General features: G+C 47.2%; 1 protein-coding gene across 1 annotated transcript in view; it reads right to left on the reverse strand.

Moving 5' to 3' along the window:
* The window catches only part of TTBK1 (tau tubulin kinase 1), a 120,731-nt gene that overhangs the window by 45,555 nt on the left and 57,172 nt on the right, over window positions 1–18,004 (reverse strand). The window contains 4 exon segments of the mRNA XM_065401734.1: window positions 368–522; window positions 3,608–3,733; window positions 4,724–4,816; window positions 6,482–6,547. Of these exon segments, the coding sequence (XP_065257806.1) occupies window positions 368–522; window positions 3,608–3,733; window positions 4,724–4,816; window positions 6,482–6,547 (440 nt within the window).

Raw genomic sequence — 18,004 nt, forward strand, 5'->3', positions numbered from 1 at the left:
CCACATAATGTGTATCAGCACAGGCTCACTCTGGCGAGCACCAGGGACCGTGTAATGTGCACTGGCACAACGGCTAGTGCCACGCACCACGACATGTGCAGCACCCTCCTAATGTAACAGCGTAACCAGGGGAACGTTCCCAGTAGAACATATAAGGTGATAACAACAAGACAAATGCTCGGGATCCAGGTGCAATCCAGTGACTTAGGCACACCGTATTATACACACTTCATCTCTACAGCCAAACGAACAACGCTTCTGTACCTAATCCTATTGTCCAGGGCAATCATGGCCTGTGTCCCTTCCAGTGACTCTCCCTTGGCCCAGTGCTTGCTGGCAGCATGACAGGTGTGACCATAACACTCACCCAAACATGGCGGCTGTCTGCCTGGTGTTCTGCTGTGGTGGCGTGGAGGTGCTTGTAGACAATAAAATGTCCGTTCCAGCTTTCTCCCAGTCAAAGGCCTCGTTCTCAGTAATGCCTCGTTCCTTCATGCTGTTCTCAAACACCGACATGATCAGCTAGAAGAATAAACATAGCAACAAGGAGGAAGGTATAGGATCTGTAATAGCTGACAGCTGCTTTAAAGAATGCCTGAAACGCAGCTTGTTCAAACTCACAATTTCCATTTCATGGGGATTTCTGACATTTTGAAATTTATTTTAGTTCAGAATCAGAACAAAAAACTGATTTTTTTAAAAATTTCCTGTGAAACGGAAATTCTGAAATAATTCAGTTTTGAAAATTTAATTTCAGAAAAATGTCCAAATTTTGTTTCAAAACAAACTGTTAATGTTTTCATTTTTATTTTATAATTTTTACATAATTTCATGACATCGGCAGTAGTGCATGTAACATCACATCATAACATCAAAGAATAGTCAAAATATACTATTTTGTTTTTGTTTTATTTCATTAAAAAAAAAGCATTAATGACAACTGCTACTTAGTACACATTGAAACCTCCTTATTTTCTAATCTAGCTCAAAGTGGTTCCTGTTTGTGTTGTAATGAAACAATCTGACACTGACACTTGGATCTAGAAAATGAGATAAACGCTGAGTGTGCTAATTAGAGGAGCAGCTGTGTTCAATTTTCTGGAGTTACCCTGGAATCATTTCTCTAGAAGACTGAACACAGCTGCTCCTCTTATTACAATACTGAGTGCTTACCTTCTTTTCTTGTTGAAAGTATAAAAATAGACTTTAGCTATATTATAACTAACATCATAAAATGACGTTACTGGTAAAAGTGTATAATATGACACGCCCCGTCCTATGATAACATGCCATGTCTTCTTATGCATTACTACTATATGTCATGAAACAATGTAAAATACTAGATAGAAATAGTATAAAAGTGAAAAACATAACATAAAATACATTTCAAATTGAAATGTTTTGAAACTAAATTTCAAACATTTTCCAAAACAAAACTTTTGGAAACTATTTTTTTTTTTAATTTCTCTCCCCTACCATCCCTCCCCCACACACAGCGGAAATGATTTTATTAAAAATTCTGCATTTGTCAAACATTTTCTGCCAGAAAACTTTTGATGAAAATCTTCTGACCAGCTCCAGTTGGTACCTCTTTCTCCCGTATCACAGGCCTTCGCGTAGCTAAGGTTCTATCAGCCTGTCTCCAGAAAGCTGAACTTTCAGCCTGTTCTAAAAGCCACGTCCCCTCTCAGCTCAGCCTGGAAATGGGAATGCCCAGTTAGGGCCCCAGGTGGAGTTTATGGGGCACATTTGGGGTCATTTGGTAACGTGTCTCCTGAGACACAGCACTGCCAAACATGACCTCTTTTACAAATTGTAACTTTTTATAATGCTTTTTTGAGTGGAGATAGGGGGAAATAATGGGTAAGAGCCATAAAGCTAATATCGGGGGGATGCCCCAGCTGAGATCTAGTGCCTAGCAGCAAGAACCGGCTCCAGAACTGGATCGTTCCAAAGTTACTGGACTTTGTAGGTGATGCCCTGGAGTGGCAGGGTGGGCTGCGGAAAGCAATGCATGGAACACCAGCACTGAGTACAGACCCTTGAGACAGAGCCCTTCCATACAAACTATCCAGTCACCTAGGGGAAGGTGACCTGGCCTAGGAGCTAGACAGATATGAGTGCAAGTCTTCTCTTCTGCTGACTGATGTTAGTACTGCTGTATACTTAATATTAACCAAGACCTTCCAGCCTTACCCTCCAGGGGGAGGATCCCTCATTCTCAGCTCAGGTAACTGAGAAGTTGCTCACATAGAAAGGAAAACGTGCCTGCTGGCAGAGCTGGGCCGAGACCCCAGGTCTCCCATACAGCCGCCCAAGGTGCAGTCACTCAGCTGCCCTGCCTTTGGAAGTAAAGGGGCAGAATGCACGGCTTTCGCTCTGCTCCCCACAGCCTGTGAGATACCATGCTGAATTGCCCTAGCAAGGAGTCACCTATGGTGGCAGCTCAGTGCAGGGAGTGAGACAGTAGCTGCAGGAGGGGGAAGGATGGTCTCTGTAAGGCAATGGATGGAGGCCTGGACACCTGGGGGTTGGCCTGGGCTCTGCCACAGCCCGCCCGCCTGGTGCTGGGTGAGTCAATTACACGACAGGGGCTGGGGGCACTTAGCCGTCTGTGGTCAGTGTGGGGAGCCCTCCCCCTGCCAGAGCACCAGGATGGACTGTGATTAACACTCTGGACGAGGACTCAGGGTTCAATCCCTGGTCTGCCAGTGCCTTCCTGCATGCCCTTGGCCAAGTCACTTCATCTCGGTGGGATGCAGCCACCAAATCTGCAGGCTGGTTCGCCCCTCCAGGGGTTTGCATCGGTTTAACTAAATAAACTTCAAACGCGATTTAAGTTAAATGGGTGCAACTTTCCCATGTAGCCAAGGCCTAAGTGACAGATTAGTTTTCCCTTCCTTTCTAAGAACGGTGCCAAGAATAGAAAATAAATGTTACGGAGAGAACATCAGATATTGCTGCCCAAGGCTGTCCCTCTCCCCACTGGCTGCCTAAAACATCTTAAAAGCTAGGAAAAGAAAGTGTGCACGTTTTTAACCTTGATTTGATTAAACCATGCCGCTGGTTTGCTGCTGCGTCCCTAAAGCCTGGAGCTCAGCTCTCCTGCGGACCAGATGTGTGCATACCTGCCCGGCATGATTGCACGGTGGGGCTCATTCTGCAGGCAGGGCCCATGGGACTCCGAAGGAAGACACGCATATGCAGAGTAGCCAGCTGCTGGCAGCGGACGTGTGAACATGCTTAGCTCAGACACAGCTGCTTGAGGAACATAACCTGGATTTTCCAAGAGGGTGATTATGCACCCTACAGGCCCAACTGTCACTATGCCATGTAGGACGGATGTTTTAATTGCCTTTAAAAGACTGCTGACAACGTTCAAACAGCTCTCACGCCACCAAGGTTCATGGCGATGGGTCTGTCTGCCTCAGAGGTCGGGGCTTTTTGTTCGATGGGGTGGGAGGAGAGAGGAAAAAACTCGGAAGTGACAAACCACCCTATGACCCTGCCTCTCTCCGGCTTCGCAGGAATGGCCTCTCCACCTGTGAAATCAAAGCAGCCCTCCCCAGTGACATGCACCAAGCTCTCCACAAGGCCAGTCTCTTACCTGGTAATCGGGCTTGGTGAAGTAGTCCAGGTTCGCAATGTGATCCAGGAAGAGGTGGAATTCAGACGGCATGTGTTTTAGCAGCATTCGATGCTCATACTTCTCTTTGATCATGCCAACTTGCTCCTGCAGAAAGGGAAATACACCAGATCCCACCATCACTCTCCTGGCTGCACACTCCTAACCCCTCAGCCTTAGCCCGTCTGCAGTGGGCAGCACAGACCCTTCAGGAGCCCCCAGGGTCTTGCTTACACACACTCCCTAGCAAAGTGAGGCTGATCTGCTCATGCAGGGAAGCTGGGACTCCTTCAGTGGAGACTCCTAGGGGCGGCTGCTCTCTGGCTCTTCCCTCCCCCAGGGGGATCTTTCAGGAACACCTGGGGATGGTCTGTTTTACTCCCACGGACTCAATCTGATTCGCCAGCCAACACTCCCATTTAGCACTTCCTGGGAAGCTGGCTGGCGGGAAGGAACCAGTCAGCTCATCCCCACAGGACAGACACGATGGGCCAGCAGACAGGGCGGAGGTGGTCGGTGATGGCAGACAAGCTGAGACAGCACCATTCATTTCCAGCTCGGAAGCAATCCACACACTGCATTTTAGGCCACGTTACAGACTGAGAAAATCACCTCTGAAAGGAGATCAGAGGGGGGGAAGGAAGCGTTTGTGTGTGCGCTAAAGTACAGCCAAAATCCTACCCGGCGATGCTGATGTTACAAGCCAGCTTTCGTCCCATGAACGTAGCTAGGGAAGCGGCAGGAAGCACCGTGAGAGTACACTGGTAGATTACTAGTTAGCAGCCTTGGTTTGAAGGTGATTTAAGAGTATTCCAAGAATTGCTGCAGCAAGGTGGAGTGTGCATTCAATGTAAATGTTAGTTTACTCAGCAGCTGTGGATGGTGCGCTCTCTTTGAGACAGGCGGAAAGTTATTCCCGACACCTACACCCAAGGTTTCAGTGCAACAGCCCAGGGGCTTGACTCTGCCCAATGCTTTCTGAAAAGCCCTGGAAAACAGCTTCTGGTTTATGCTGAGGTGCTGGAAAGGGAAGTGGAACAGCTGCTGGACACACTTTACCCCCATCACCCATTACACCTCAGTCACCATGTTTCCTACCTTATCTTTGATCTTGCGCCATGGAAGCTGACCAACTGCAAACTCCACTAACATGTAAAAGAGGGACCACAGGTCATCATGTCGACCCATCTCCTGGAGAAAAGGAAGACAAAGTAAAGCAAAACCAGCCAAACAGCATCTTTCCTGCTGTGTGGGAGATGGTGCACATGCAGATGTGCAGAGCCACTACTGTGTGTCAAGGGGAGTGAACACCGCCTTGGGCATGTGTCACTTCCATTCTCAGGACACTTCCAGAAACGAGGGTAAATATTATTCAGGTTGTACAGTCAAGCGCCCAGACCTCAGGAAAGGAGGTTGTCCGTGCAAGCTGAACTTGTGCCCCTTGTGCGTATGCGTGTGATTACACAATCACAGGCTATATTTTCCACAGGACCCTGCCCCATTCAGTGCACAGAATGGATGATGCTCAATGCATGGGGAGCTGGTCAATACTTCTTTTTATCCCCATTCTTCAGCAGTCTGCAGGCCATTTGCGGGGGATCTGCAGAACACGATGCAGCTCCCGGCCTCGAAGCCTGATTACTAATCCCATTTCTGACACTGACTCCTTCTGTGACCTTGAGCTAGCCACTTAGCCTCTCGGGTGTCAGCCTCCCAATTTGTGAGAGAGGATAACACTGATCTGCTATTTCCAGGGAGAACTGTTGGGGTTAATTAGCTGTCTGGGAAGCCCAGTGAAGATTAAAAGTGCCGTATCCGTGTTTTACCGCTTACAGTAATTACACACATGCATTTCCAAATCTCCTCCTAAAAGCCAGATCACTTGGGATGCAAAAAGGCTGGAGGGAAGGATGAGATCGGGCAGAGGGGACTTTAGTTCCATAGTCTAAGCATCAGAAGAATTTTACCATACACACAGGAAACACTGCTTAAATATTTACAAATATTGGATGAGAGGGGGAAGACCAGACATCTGGGGAGACTGGGGCGAAATAGGCCAAATATTTTGCAGAAGTAATGTCCCTCTTCGGAGGAAAAAAATCTAGGATTCTTCTGAGTTACCCATGTCCTGCCTTGAGCAGGGGGTTGGACTAGAACCTCCTGAGGTCTCTTCTAACCCTAATCTTCCATGATTCTATGTCGCCAGGGCTAGGCTGCCATGAGCCACAGCCTTCCTATGGCCAGCATGATGCTGGGGCAGTGGGTCCTGGCAAGGAGCCGCACCGGGACATGGCTTTCAGTTTGTCTTGTATTTTGTATTTTATTTTTTCTTAATAGCAGCAGCACATATGGTAACTGCCAAATATTAGACAGGCGATTCGAGAAAAGCCAATGACTAGCTCATATTTTTACACATCCAATCAATAGCCTTCCACTGGAGTCATCTGACACATCAGCTTCCTGTAAGCAACAAGCAACTCACACCAGCCGACCCCTCCCGCAGCTGCGAGCTACTCTATGTCTACACGGCAATAAAACCCCCACAGCATCGAGTCTCAGAGCCCGGGTCAATTGACTCAGGTTCGCGATGCAGGGCTAAAAATAGCAGCGTAGACGGTCGGGCTCGAGCTGGAGCCCGGGCTCTGCCATACACCCCCCTCGTGGGGTTTCAAAGTCTGCACTCCAGCCTGAACCAAACGTCTACACTGCAGTTTGGAGCCCCACAGCCAGAGTCAGCTGCCTCGGGCCAGCCATGGCCATGCCGCTGATCTTTTATTGTAGTGTAGACGTACCCTTCGTGGCTGCAGGGATGGGAAAACCCTTCTCTTTTAACCCCTAAGAAATGGAGATACTCACTCGGTTTTTGTGTGCATTCACTGAAGCATAGCGGACCGTTCCCCGAAACCCAGCAACATTGCGAGGCTGATGGGAGACAATACATAATCTCAGAAACAAAGCAGGGTGTTGGAGAAGCCAGAGTGCAGCAAACTCCTAAAGACTTCCCAGCTCTACCCCCGGGCCATACAAACCTGAGAGCTGCAGATCTCTTCTTAACAGCCTTCCCTGTGATCAAGTGGCCACATAAACAGACCACACGTGCCTTAGTCCTACACTTCCCTGAAAAACTCCTTCTGCGCTAAGGGGAAAGTGATTAGTAAAGTCGCTACGGGCAGCAAAGCTGTCAGCATTACCCAGGTTTGTACCTTCATAACCAAATTTCATTTTGAGCAGACAGTGAGTGCAGGAGCCCAGAAGCAATCCTTCCTTTGAGTACAAACTGATAATGGGGCAGTGTGGGTAAGCTAAACCCAAGGCAGTGCCCGAGGGCCAGCCCAGTGGTTTGCTATTCTGATTCTGCCGTGGATAGATGCAGGTGCTGATCCTGCCCAATGCCTCCATTTCCTGAAGAAAAGCAGGCCCCACTGGAACACTTGATGGGACCACACACTAGAGCATCCTGCTCTGGCCCCCACACGATGGACTGCACTGGAGCCACTAGGTCACATTCGTCTCTAATATCTCAGTCCTGTTCCGCTTCCAGTGCTCAAACCCATTCATTTCACCTCTCCAGGTATTTGTATGGCTCCCATCACCATGGTATCTGAGTGCCTAGACAAGAACTTCCCAGTTCCCTACCTATTCCCCACCCCTAAGGCAGGTGCTGTCAAAAACTCTCCCCACCTCTGAACATGCACCAACCCTTACCCACATGGAAGCTACATGTTAAGAGTTAACAAGTGGAAAACCTTCTGATGTTCACCTATTTTCCCAGGCTCCTCCGAGTCCCTCTTGGAGCCTTTGTTCCCTTTTCTTTACTCTCACCCCTCAAATGCCCTTCCCCACCCAGGAGATGGACACAGCTGTCTTGAGACCAAGTCAGCACTGCTCCTTGCATCCATCACAGGAGGTTATTCCCACTGCTGACGGGGCTGAGAGCGCTGCTTCCACAGATCTCCCAGGTCTGCACAACTTCACCTGTGGAAGACGTGATCATTCTGAACTAATTCCATGTAAAATAATGAAACGTGGCAAGTGATTATGGGGAGCTTTTCAGATGTAAATAATAAATAATAATAATAATGGGTAAGGGTGGGATTTTCAAAAGTAATGGGCGCATAGTTCGACCGGGGGAAGTTGGCAATGGCCAAAATGGGCTCAGAGTTCAGCCCAGGGCAAGCACTTTTGAAAATCCCACCCTAAAAACTCCAGACAGACCTAGGTGCTTAGAAGTCAGAGCACTCGGCACCGCAGTGCAAGGAGATGCCAGTTCAATTCTCTCATCACGTGGGAGGCAGCAGTCGGCCCTGAGGACTCAGTTGCGTACCTCGATTCAAACTTCCCTTCAGTGCTGATTGGTCTGAAGGGGATTCTATTCAGTCCTCCTGGCCAGCCTGGAGAGGGGCTAGAATTGCAGAGCTGTGAGAGAGGAGCCTAAAGCAGGGAAGGAATGTGAGAGTCCTCAAGGCTCAGGGATGGATTGGCTGAAGGGCAGTTCAGTAGAGTTCATCCATGTCTGTGTATCCTCTGACTGCCTCCCTCTGCCTGTGGTTTGTGGTCTCAGACTATCAGCTGTTCAGCAAGGTGCAGGCATTCAAACCTTGATTTAAATAATCTGATTGAAATCAGTGTTACCAAATCTCAACCCAACCCCCAAATCTGAGCTATTGTAATTTCTGATTAAAATTTAACATGAACAGAATGATAAATGCTGGGTTTTTCCAATGTCACTGCTGGTAGGGTATCTTATTTGAATTTCACAAAACTGAGGTAGGCAAAAAACAAAATATTGAAAAATTATGACCCCGATTCTACAAACACTTAAGCGCATGAGTAATTTTACTCACGTGAATAGTACCACTGACTTCACTGGGTTTACTCCTATGCTTAAAGTTATGCATATGTATAAGTACTTGCAGGATCAGGACCTAAGATTGTATTTTTATATTAAAATGTTCTCTTAATGCCTATTTGGATTTTTCTCACCACAAATTTACTTCAGGGTTAACGGTGAGTATCTGCCTAGCTTTTCATTATCAAAGTTCAAAATGATGAATTTTTTTATACACGTATTCACGCAAACACTGTGTTATTGATTTATCCATACTGAATGTATAATGCAGCATTTGAAACCATAACTAAAATCCATGATCAAAAGTCACAAGTCTATTATGCCACTGAGTCCCATTGTTCCAATTCACTGAGGGTGATTTCAAGGCTTTCAGAATTAAAGTGCTTGAGAAGGAAAACCAACATGGACGCCCCACCTGCTCCCTGAGGTTTGTAATCCTGGAGCACACCAGCCCGAGTGCTGAAAATACTCATTCAGTCCCAGCAAAAGACACTGTAGCAATTAACACCTGTGATGCTGCTTTCATGATCCAGCCTTGGTCCTCCCAGAGCATTTACTTGAGACTTCCACCAGTGAGCGGCTGTTACATTTTTCAGTATTTCATTGGAGAACATGACTTTCCGAAATGTAGATTTGGCCTGCAGTTGAATTACTGTAGATGGAGCTCAACTACCAGCATAAGCCTCTTCTACGTATTCAAGTGTTGATTCCTAAATTGTGAGTGGAAGCTGGCACACACGGGAATATTTCATAAGCTGGAAAGTGACGTGGTGTTAAACCTGTGCTTTCATGCTTTACAAGTCATAACGCTTTCAGAATATGCATTTTGCAGTTATCTCATTGCAGTTCAGCACAAGGTTTTTTTCTGTCTTCTTTCACACTTCAACTGCTTCAGCCATAGCTCATGAATCTGTTCGGAATCAAGTCCCAACACTGCTGCCTTCAATATCTGGAGCAATTCCTCAGCAAACCTCTTCAGGCCAAGATTTGTCACTTTCTGGCAAACAGAGACTATATCCTGTCACTGCTCTTCACCGATGTTCATTAATTTGGGCCATTCTGAAACAAGCTTCTAGGCAATCTGCAAATGCAGATTCCACTTTTCTTCTTCAGGCATCACAAATACATGGCCATCTCTACGCTTGTCTTTGCAAAGTGGTTATTGTGCAAGAACTCATCGCACAGGCCCTGCTCCTGCAATTGAATCCACGTGGCTAACCCCCTGAGCCCTACAAAAGTCAATGGGGCTCCACACTGATACAGGGATCCAGACTCACGCATCACATCGCAGGATCAGACTGGCCTTCCATACCATGGTCCTTGCCACTCTCTCCTTCCAAGTCTTCTAGCAGGAATTGTAGAGTATGTGCAGAACAGCCAGACTTTACTCACCAAGGTCATCTTTTTCTTGCAAGGCTCCCCTTCTCCTCTTAGCCTCGTTAGCTGCATTGTCTATCACAAAATCGATCGCCTGGCACTTAGTATTCTCTCTCATATTTTGATTGTATCACTAGCAATTGTGGTCAGATGTTTGGAAGAACGGGAGTAACTGGAGATGTCTAGTTTGTCACACACAAACAGTCCCTCCCTCAGTAGTTGCTGTCCCATATACAATAGGTTTGCTATGAACGTCACACCTCCCATCTGTACTCAAGACACATGTGCTCTCCAGACAGGTTGTGAAAACACACGGTTTTATCCTCTTGAAACACTTTATTCAGGAAATGGCCACCAGTTGCAAACTCTGAAGGAAGAGTACGGTCTAGTCAAAGCCTTTTGGTTTTCTTGACTTGTGGATATACGAGGGATCAGAAGGTGGTGCTGCTGCTTGCAAAAATACCACAGGCCATTTGCTTATCAATTTTGTGTTTCAGATACAAAAGACTTCAAAAAAGGCCTAGGACTTTACTTTTTTTAAGTGTGCATTTTTTAAAGTGTGAAAAAATTCCATGTACAATCTGAAATGCTACAAACAATTAGGAAATTCTAATTGAAGACAAAAGTACAAAATATCCACTTTAGCCATTTAAAACTATCAAATGAGAAGACAGTAAAGAACTAGAAAATGGTAAATAAAAATCTGATTTAAATTTTAAAATATTTGATTCATTTTGTAAACTTTAGGATTTCTATACATTTTGTTGTTCAGGTGAAAGGATGTGTCTTTTTCCTTGTGTAGACATGCCTAGCACACTGGGGATAAGTGCCAGGGTCCAGACAATAAATAAGGCCACGTTTTAGTCACGGGTATTTTTAGTAAAAGTCATGGACAGGTTGTGGGCAGTAAACAAAAATTCACAGCCCGTGACCTGTCCATGACTTGTATTATATACCCCTGACTAAATCTTGGGGGAGGGGTGGCCCGGGGGTGCTGCTGGTGCTCTAGGGGAAGCAGCCTGGGACATCCATTGGTGCTGGGGGGGAGGGGGCCAGGACCCCCGCAAGTGCTGTGTGGGGGGGTTGGGGGGGGAGTTTGGTGGGCTCCCTACCCTAACCCGGCTCCCCAGAAGCGGCAATATGGGTCCCTCCCTCAGCTTCTAGGTGGAGGCGTGGCCAGATGGCTCCGTGCGCTGCCTCCGCCCCGAGCACCAGCTCCCCAGCTCCCATTGGCTGGGAACCGTGGCCAATGGGAGCTGTGGGGCAGTGCCTGTGGGCAAAGGCAGCACACGGCCTCCGCCTAGGAGCTAAGGGAGGGTCATGTCGTTGCTTCTGGGGAGCCCCCCTAGGTAAGCGCAGACCAGAGCCCTCACCCCCTCCTGTGCCCCAACTCCCAGCCCTGAGCTCCCCCACCCAAACTCCTACTGCTGCTGGGGGACGGGGGTGGCCCGAGACTGCCCCAGCAGCGGCCGGTGCGGCTGGCCCAGGAGCCAGCCACACTGGCCGTTGCAGAAGTCATGGAGGTCCCGAAAGTCATGGAATCCGTGACTTCCGTGACAAACTCGCAGCCTTAACAATAAAAATACAAAGGACCCCAGAGGAAATGTACAGCATGTGAAGTACGCTTTGTTTATAAGGAGCTTTATTTTGGGGAACTGTATTAGGTTCGCACCCTACAGGGGAATGATCCTAGTCTATTGGATAGGTATTCATCTCTATACATTGAGAACAACCAAGTGGACGAGGTACATGTGGAATTCACTGACACAGCGCTAAGCACTTAAGCTGTATTGCTTCTAGTAGAGGTTAGAAGCCGCCTCCAAGTCCCCAGGCCTGGTAGAGTGTCTCCAGCCCCTTTGCAATGCCAGATGGTGCCAGCAAACTCTTTTCCAGCTCCTCTGATGGCACTGAGGAAGATGTTCATACCTGAGCCAAATCTGGTCAATGAAGTCAAAACTGAAGAAGCATGGTGGGGAGACGGCGTGCACCCAACACCCACTGCCAAAGTACATTCAAGGGGAAGAGCCTGGAGGGAGGTTCTTACTGATAAAGGCCCCAGGGATTGAACAGGGACGTAAGCTACAATCCCAGACAAATGCCCCAGGGTATGGTGGTCTATGATGGACACTCCTCCCATCTGACTTCTTTATTTACTGGTCAGCTACAATTCATCAAGGAACTCCAGGAGTAGAGATCTGTAAAGCCAATCTCATAGCAGGGAAATAAGGTTTTAATGTAGCGAATACAAGGCAGGGGCGTCATCCGCTGGAAAAGGCAGGGCAGAGTTTTATTTTAGAGACAAATAATTAACAAAACTTGGCAGTGGGAACTCAGATTAGTCCAATGACCTCTACGAAATGGTGACTTCTCTTCACTTGTGACAGGAGCTTTTTGCAGATGTTACTAAATTCTGATATTTACACTTCAGACTAAACAAGGAGAACCTTTCTCCTCCAAAGTGTGTACACAGGACGGAAACCCAGAGAAACATGGCCAGGGCCCCTGGAGAACCCGGGGGTCCCACAGCTCTCTGCCAGTGCTTGGCAATAGGTCCTGGTTGTAAGGGCTTACTGGAAAAGGTGGGACAGGAAGCAAAGTGAAGTGAAGCTTAACTAAACAAACAAGTAAATAAAGCAACTTAAACTAAATAATCGGAACTTCCGATTTCGATCCGTGCGACAGGCAGGCTGCCCCGGTGACCTGGGGTGAGGGGCACTGGCCCCATCAGAGACAAACTCTCTGTCCCGTGAGATTTAGTGATGCCCCTTTTAAGGGGCAGTGTTTTGTTCAACCCGTGATGACAGCAGCATCTTTTATCCTCATATGGAGCTGGGAGGGAACGAATACGGAAAACCAGACTCAAGAGGCAACAATACCCAGGATGAAAAGCCCTGCCCCTGACACCAGACCCCCAAGAGTGACACCCAGGTTCCTGAGACTGGAACCCCCAGAGTGCCCAAGCGCCCCTGAGGCCAAAACCCCAAGAGCTTTGGGCTTCTGCATCAGATTAGGTGGCTCTCACAATCCTGCTGAAAAACAGAAACATAACATGAAGGGAAAACAAAAACAGACTTAATTCTGAACTCCGTCGAGAACGAAAGCACAAAACAAAATGAAACCCAGAAGCATGGTGATGGCTCACTCACAACTCATGGCAGAGATGGTTACGAGCAGCGGATGGGAAGCCAACGCATCAAACACAGCCTCAAAAGAAGAGCCCAAAAGAACTGTAAAACAGAGAGAAACCCAAAGAAAACCATGATAAAAAAACACAAAATGGAGAAAAATTAAATAGAAATGAATTAAAAATCATAGCAATATTGCATCCTTCCCAATGCACGCATCTCCTCCTCAGCTGCCGCTGTCAGCCCCCACACCCACTCCCCAGCACTGGCTGTGCGGGGGCTCACTGACACGGCCAGCCCTTTGGGACAAGGACCCATAATTTGTGAACTGCCTGTCAAGCAGCATGAGCTCTCCACCGGAGGGATTGGGGTCTCTCCCGAGACCAGCTTCTCCTCACTCGCCATTTCTAACACAAGGCATAAAACTCAGAGCAGCAGTTGGCTGGTGCCCAAAGCGCTGTAGTGGGGGCTTCAGTCCTGCCCTCCCTGAGACAAGTGTTTCTGATTCTCCCCCTCAAATGAAATAAAATAAAATGAAATAAATTGACCAAATCAACCTTTTGGGGCTCCTCCCCCTCCCACAGACAAATCAACTCTGCCTTCCTCACCCGATCCAACCCCCAGCTCTGCTCCCCTGCTGCTGAAAACTCCTCCACGCTGCCAGCTGCTGCCTTGTCGCTCCTCACCAGGTCACTTCCAGCCCCCACCATCTCGCTGGGCCACGGGCCCTATCTCCACCCTCCTTGCGACCGCCGGCTGGCTAGCGCCATACACTTGTGGCCTCGAGGCTCTGCATGGGGGTTGGGACGGGAGTATGCTGAAGGTCAGAGTGTGGCCGTAGAAGGAATTATTAAGGATTCACCATAACGAGGACAAACACGACAGCTCGTTTGCACTGTCCATTATATGGTACATAGACTGTGAATCATTGTGTTGTCTGTTTTCAAAGCGTGAGATACGGGCTTACATTATAAATCAGCACTAATAAACAATTCAATAAGCTCTGTGACAAATTTGACGCAGGGAGGTATTGCTGCATAAAAATCAACTGGAAGTGACTGTCCTGAATCTACTCAGGTTGTTGTGATGTGTTGTGTGGTGCAGTAGCGTCCAGGACCCCACTGCGCTAGGCCCTGTACAAACACAGAACAAACAGACAGCTCCTGCCCCAGTGTAGCTTACCCTCCAAGTTCTCCAGCATGATTCACAAGTCTACCATTTAAACTCATGGTGACATGGAAGCTGTGATGTATCTGACAGCAGCAGGGTACAAACCAAACACACCTTGCTATGAACATAACCTTTGTGAGAATACAGTGTTTATTGACATCGGTTTGGGCTTACTGCTGTAGCTGTGTGTGCAGAATTTCACTCCCCCACACTGCTTGACTCGTGTGCTTTAACTTGTCCCCTCGGAGGTAGAGTTTTACAATTGCCATGTGTCCAGTTATTCACCATTGTTACAGATCAGACAATAATAATCTCTTCCTCTCCTCCACGTCATCTCTAGTACCAACCCACTCCCCCACAACATCCTACCCTTTTATAGTATGAATACAAACTTTTTTTAAAAAAGTCCTGAAACTACCAAACCCCGTGCCCATCACTCCCTGCATTGTGCCTGGATTTTGTGTCCATTACATTATTCACGTAGCTAAAGTTGCGTAACTTAGATTGACACCCCCTCTCCCCCCACAGTGTAGACCAGGCCTAACTCTTTTACAGCTGATATGTCTCATGTGAAAGGTGGGCAGCACAGACCCACTGGGCTTGGATTTAAATATTTCAGGTCTGAGGGAGGATACAATATATTCTATGCACAGTCTTTCTCTATGGTTCTTTCTTTCCAAGTGAAAGAAAATCTGCTCCAGTTGTAGGAAATACCATTTCTTCTTTACCTAGGTGCATTTCTAGTCTGCTTTTCACTGCAGTAACAAAAGGCTCTTTTTAAGAGTTTGCACCGAAGTGCAAGCATAGATGTAGACTGAAAATTAATGTCAGAAAATTAAAATCTTCTTAGTTACCCTGCCCGGCAACACTGACCACGTTCATCTAAAGAGGCTATGTACCGTTCTGCCTAAGATGCTTTCCTTCTGCATAGACAGACTGTCACTCGCACTTGCATATAGTATCTTCAGCGAGGCAATGGAAACCACTGCAGTGCAGTCTGAAGCACAAGGAGACAGATCCAATCAATGGACTGCAGCTGACTAAGCAAAAGAGCACAATAGCACATTGCCAGTTCAGACAAACAGGAGAGCTACATCCCAGAAAAAAGACCACCTTTCCCTTGGTGGCCAATAAATGACTGCACTGAGCTGGTGAAATAACAGCTCATTTGGAAAATTTTCAATGAATATTTTTGAAAATGCAAGAATCCACAGTTTGTTGCGATTATATTAAAAAGGACGTAGGCACCAGGCACAAATGAACACAATTACTGCCCGTACTGAGCCGGGTTCCTATAGAGAGCGCACGGAGTGCGAATTCAGCCTTGAAAACCTGCAGTTCAGCATGCTGAATAACTGCAAAGCTTCTCTCCCCGAGGTTACTTACAAATCCTGTTAGGTAACAGTCATGACAGCATGCTATGTTACACCACCCCCACTTAGCTGGCATTAGCCTCTCCTGGAGGTCTGCCTCTTTTTAGAGGATTTTATCTAGGATGTCACTGTTTACTCCAGGCTGAACTGTGACCCTGAAGAGCTGAGGGCAGAAGGAATCTTTCTCACACTGAAATTAAAAAATAAATCCGCCTGGCCATCTTAGGACAACAAGTCTGCAAATCGAAATCAGGACTTGGCTGCCTGGGAGGACAGGGGTGCATCCTGGAGAAAAGCACCTGAAAGGACAGGAGCGCTTTGGCTTCAAAAGCAGCTACAGGACAAGAGCGTTATATGAAGCCCGGCTTCCTGAGGAGGTGGAGCTCTTGGCGGACACGCTGATGTGGCAACCCACAGCAGAACTGAAGGAGTCATCAAGGGCTAGTGCATTATTATCCACAAACCGAAAACACTCTGAGGGCCCTGACACGAAAGACACAAATGCCTAATAAGGAGGCTAGGCTGGCTCCTTTACACAAGTGAGTCTGTTCTGTCTCCATTCTGCTATGCCTCGTCTGTATGATTCAGTTCATGCTATAATGTTCACTGCCTGCTCTGGGCTCTCCCGCCAACATAATGCTGTCCAGGCTGGCGCTTGGGTTGGTGTAACTTGCGTCGCTCAGGGGGGTGGCTTACTCCCCCCCCGAGTGGACATAAGTTATACCGACATAAGTTGTAGCGTGCACAAGCCCTGAGTTGTCAGTCTCTCACTTTGAGGTAGTGTAATCCCTCCACTGTTTCACTGGTCCCTGGCCAGAATTCTGCACACACCCAGGCCTCAAACCATGCCTGGAACTTCTTCCTTCATAAAACTAGAGTTGTGGCTGTCCACACAGATTGCCCCACACTGAACATGCTGTATTCTTCTGTCCATCGTTTGTTTCCCATTCGCTCAACAATAGTCTCTGTGACGTTGCACTCCATATGTTTTATGGAAATATGCTTATGAGTGTGAATATGATGAAACTGGAATATGCTTTATGCAAAAGGTCTCTTGTAAGGTATCATAACAAAGGTTATAACCTACTGAATATATTCTTCCTACTTGTATGCATGTATCATTATTGTATCTGAAGCTAGAAATATGAAGTGTAACTCTGAGGTCCTATTGTAATTATGCAACGTCTGGGCCATTAATGGTGGTTTAGAATTTTGATGGCTCCCAGTGACTAGGACAATTGGTTGTAAATGGTTTATTTAACTGCAATCCTTCCTGTGTAGGTGTGGGCCAGCCCATGGGGAATGGAGACTAGGGGTCTTACAGTGACATGTGACCATGTCACCCGATAATGGAATCCATCTTAAATCTGGTACTTTTCCATTTAGGAGGAGGGGTGGGGACTCAGAGAGACAAAAGATTCCCGCCTTGTGCCAAAGCTATAAAAGGGGGTGGAGCAGGAAAAAGGAGGTGGACAGTCATGGGAAAACCCCTGCTTACCACCTGAGATGTCTGCTGGAACTAACACGGACTGGACCAGGGGAAAGGATTGGGCCCAGACTAGGAAGGAGTCTAGTCTGTAAAAGAAGCTTATTGGAACATCTCTGAGGGTGAGATATTATCTGTAATCAGTTTCTTAATGTATTAGGCTTACACTTGTGTGTTTTTGCTTTATTTTGCTTGGTGACTTACTTTGTTCTGTCTGTTATTACTTGAAACTACTTAAATCCTACCTTTTTATACTTAATAAAATCACTTTTGTTTGTTAATAAACCCAGAGTAAGTGATTAATAGCTGGGGGAGCAAACAGCTGTGCATCTCTCTCTATCAGTGTTATAGAGGGCGGACAATTTATGAATTTACCCTGTATAAGCTTTATATAGAGCAAAACGGATTTATTTGGGGTTTGGATCCCATTGGGAACTGGGTCCTGGAGATAGGCAACCTGCTGAGCTGTTTTCAGTTAAGTCTGCAGCTTTGAGGGCGTGGACCAGACCCTGGGTCTGTGTTGCAGCAGGCTAGTGTGGCTGGCTCAACAAGGCAGGGTTCTGGAAATCCCAAGCTGGCAGGGAAAATGGGCTCAGAGGTAATTTCAGCACATCAGGTGACAGTCCCAAGGGGATCTCTGTGACCGAACCCGTCACAGTGGCATAGTCGGCAGGATATGTGCACAGCTGATTGCTTTGAGATGCTGGTAGTGATTTTAAGTGAGTTTTTAAGTGTGGTGGCTGGAGAACAGACCAAGTGGTTACTGGTTTGTGATTTTCTCTTTGCTTATTACGGGTAAGGGAAATAGGGACAGAAAACTAAGCAAACTGAGTGAGAGCGAAGCTCAGAAGAAGCTGGAACAGCAGAGGTTGCCGGTTGCTGAGAAGGAAAATGAACACAAAAGGCAGATGGAGTTAAGAAAAGGAAATTGAGGCCCAGAAACAGGCTCAGAGGTAATTTCAGCCCGTCAGATGACAGTCCCCAGGGGATCCCTGTGAC

Source organism: Emys orbicularis, chromosome 3 (genome assembly GCF_028017835.1).
Source record: "Emys orbicularis isolate rEmyOrb1 chromosome 3, rEmyOrb1.hap1, whole genome shotgun sequence".
Lineage (NCBI taxonomy): Eukaryota > Metazoa > Chordata > Testudines > Emydidae > Emys > Emys orbicularis.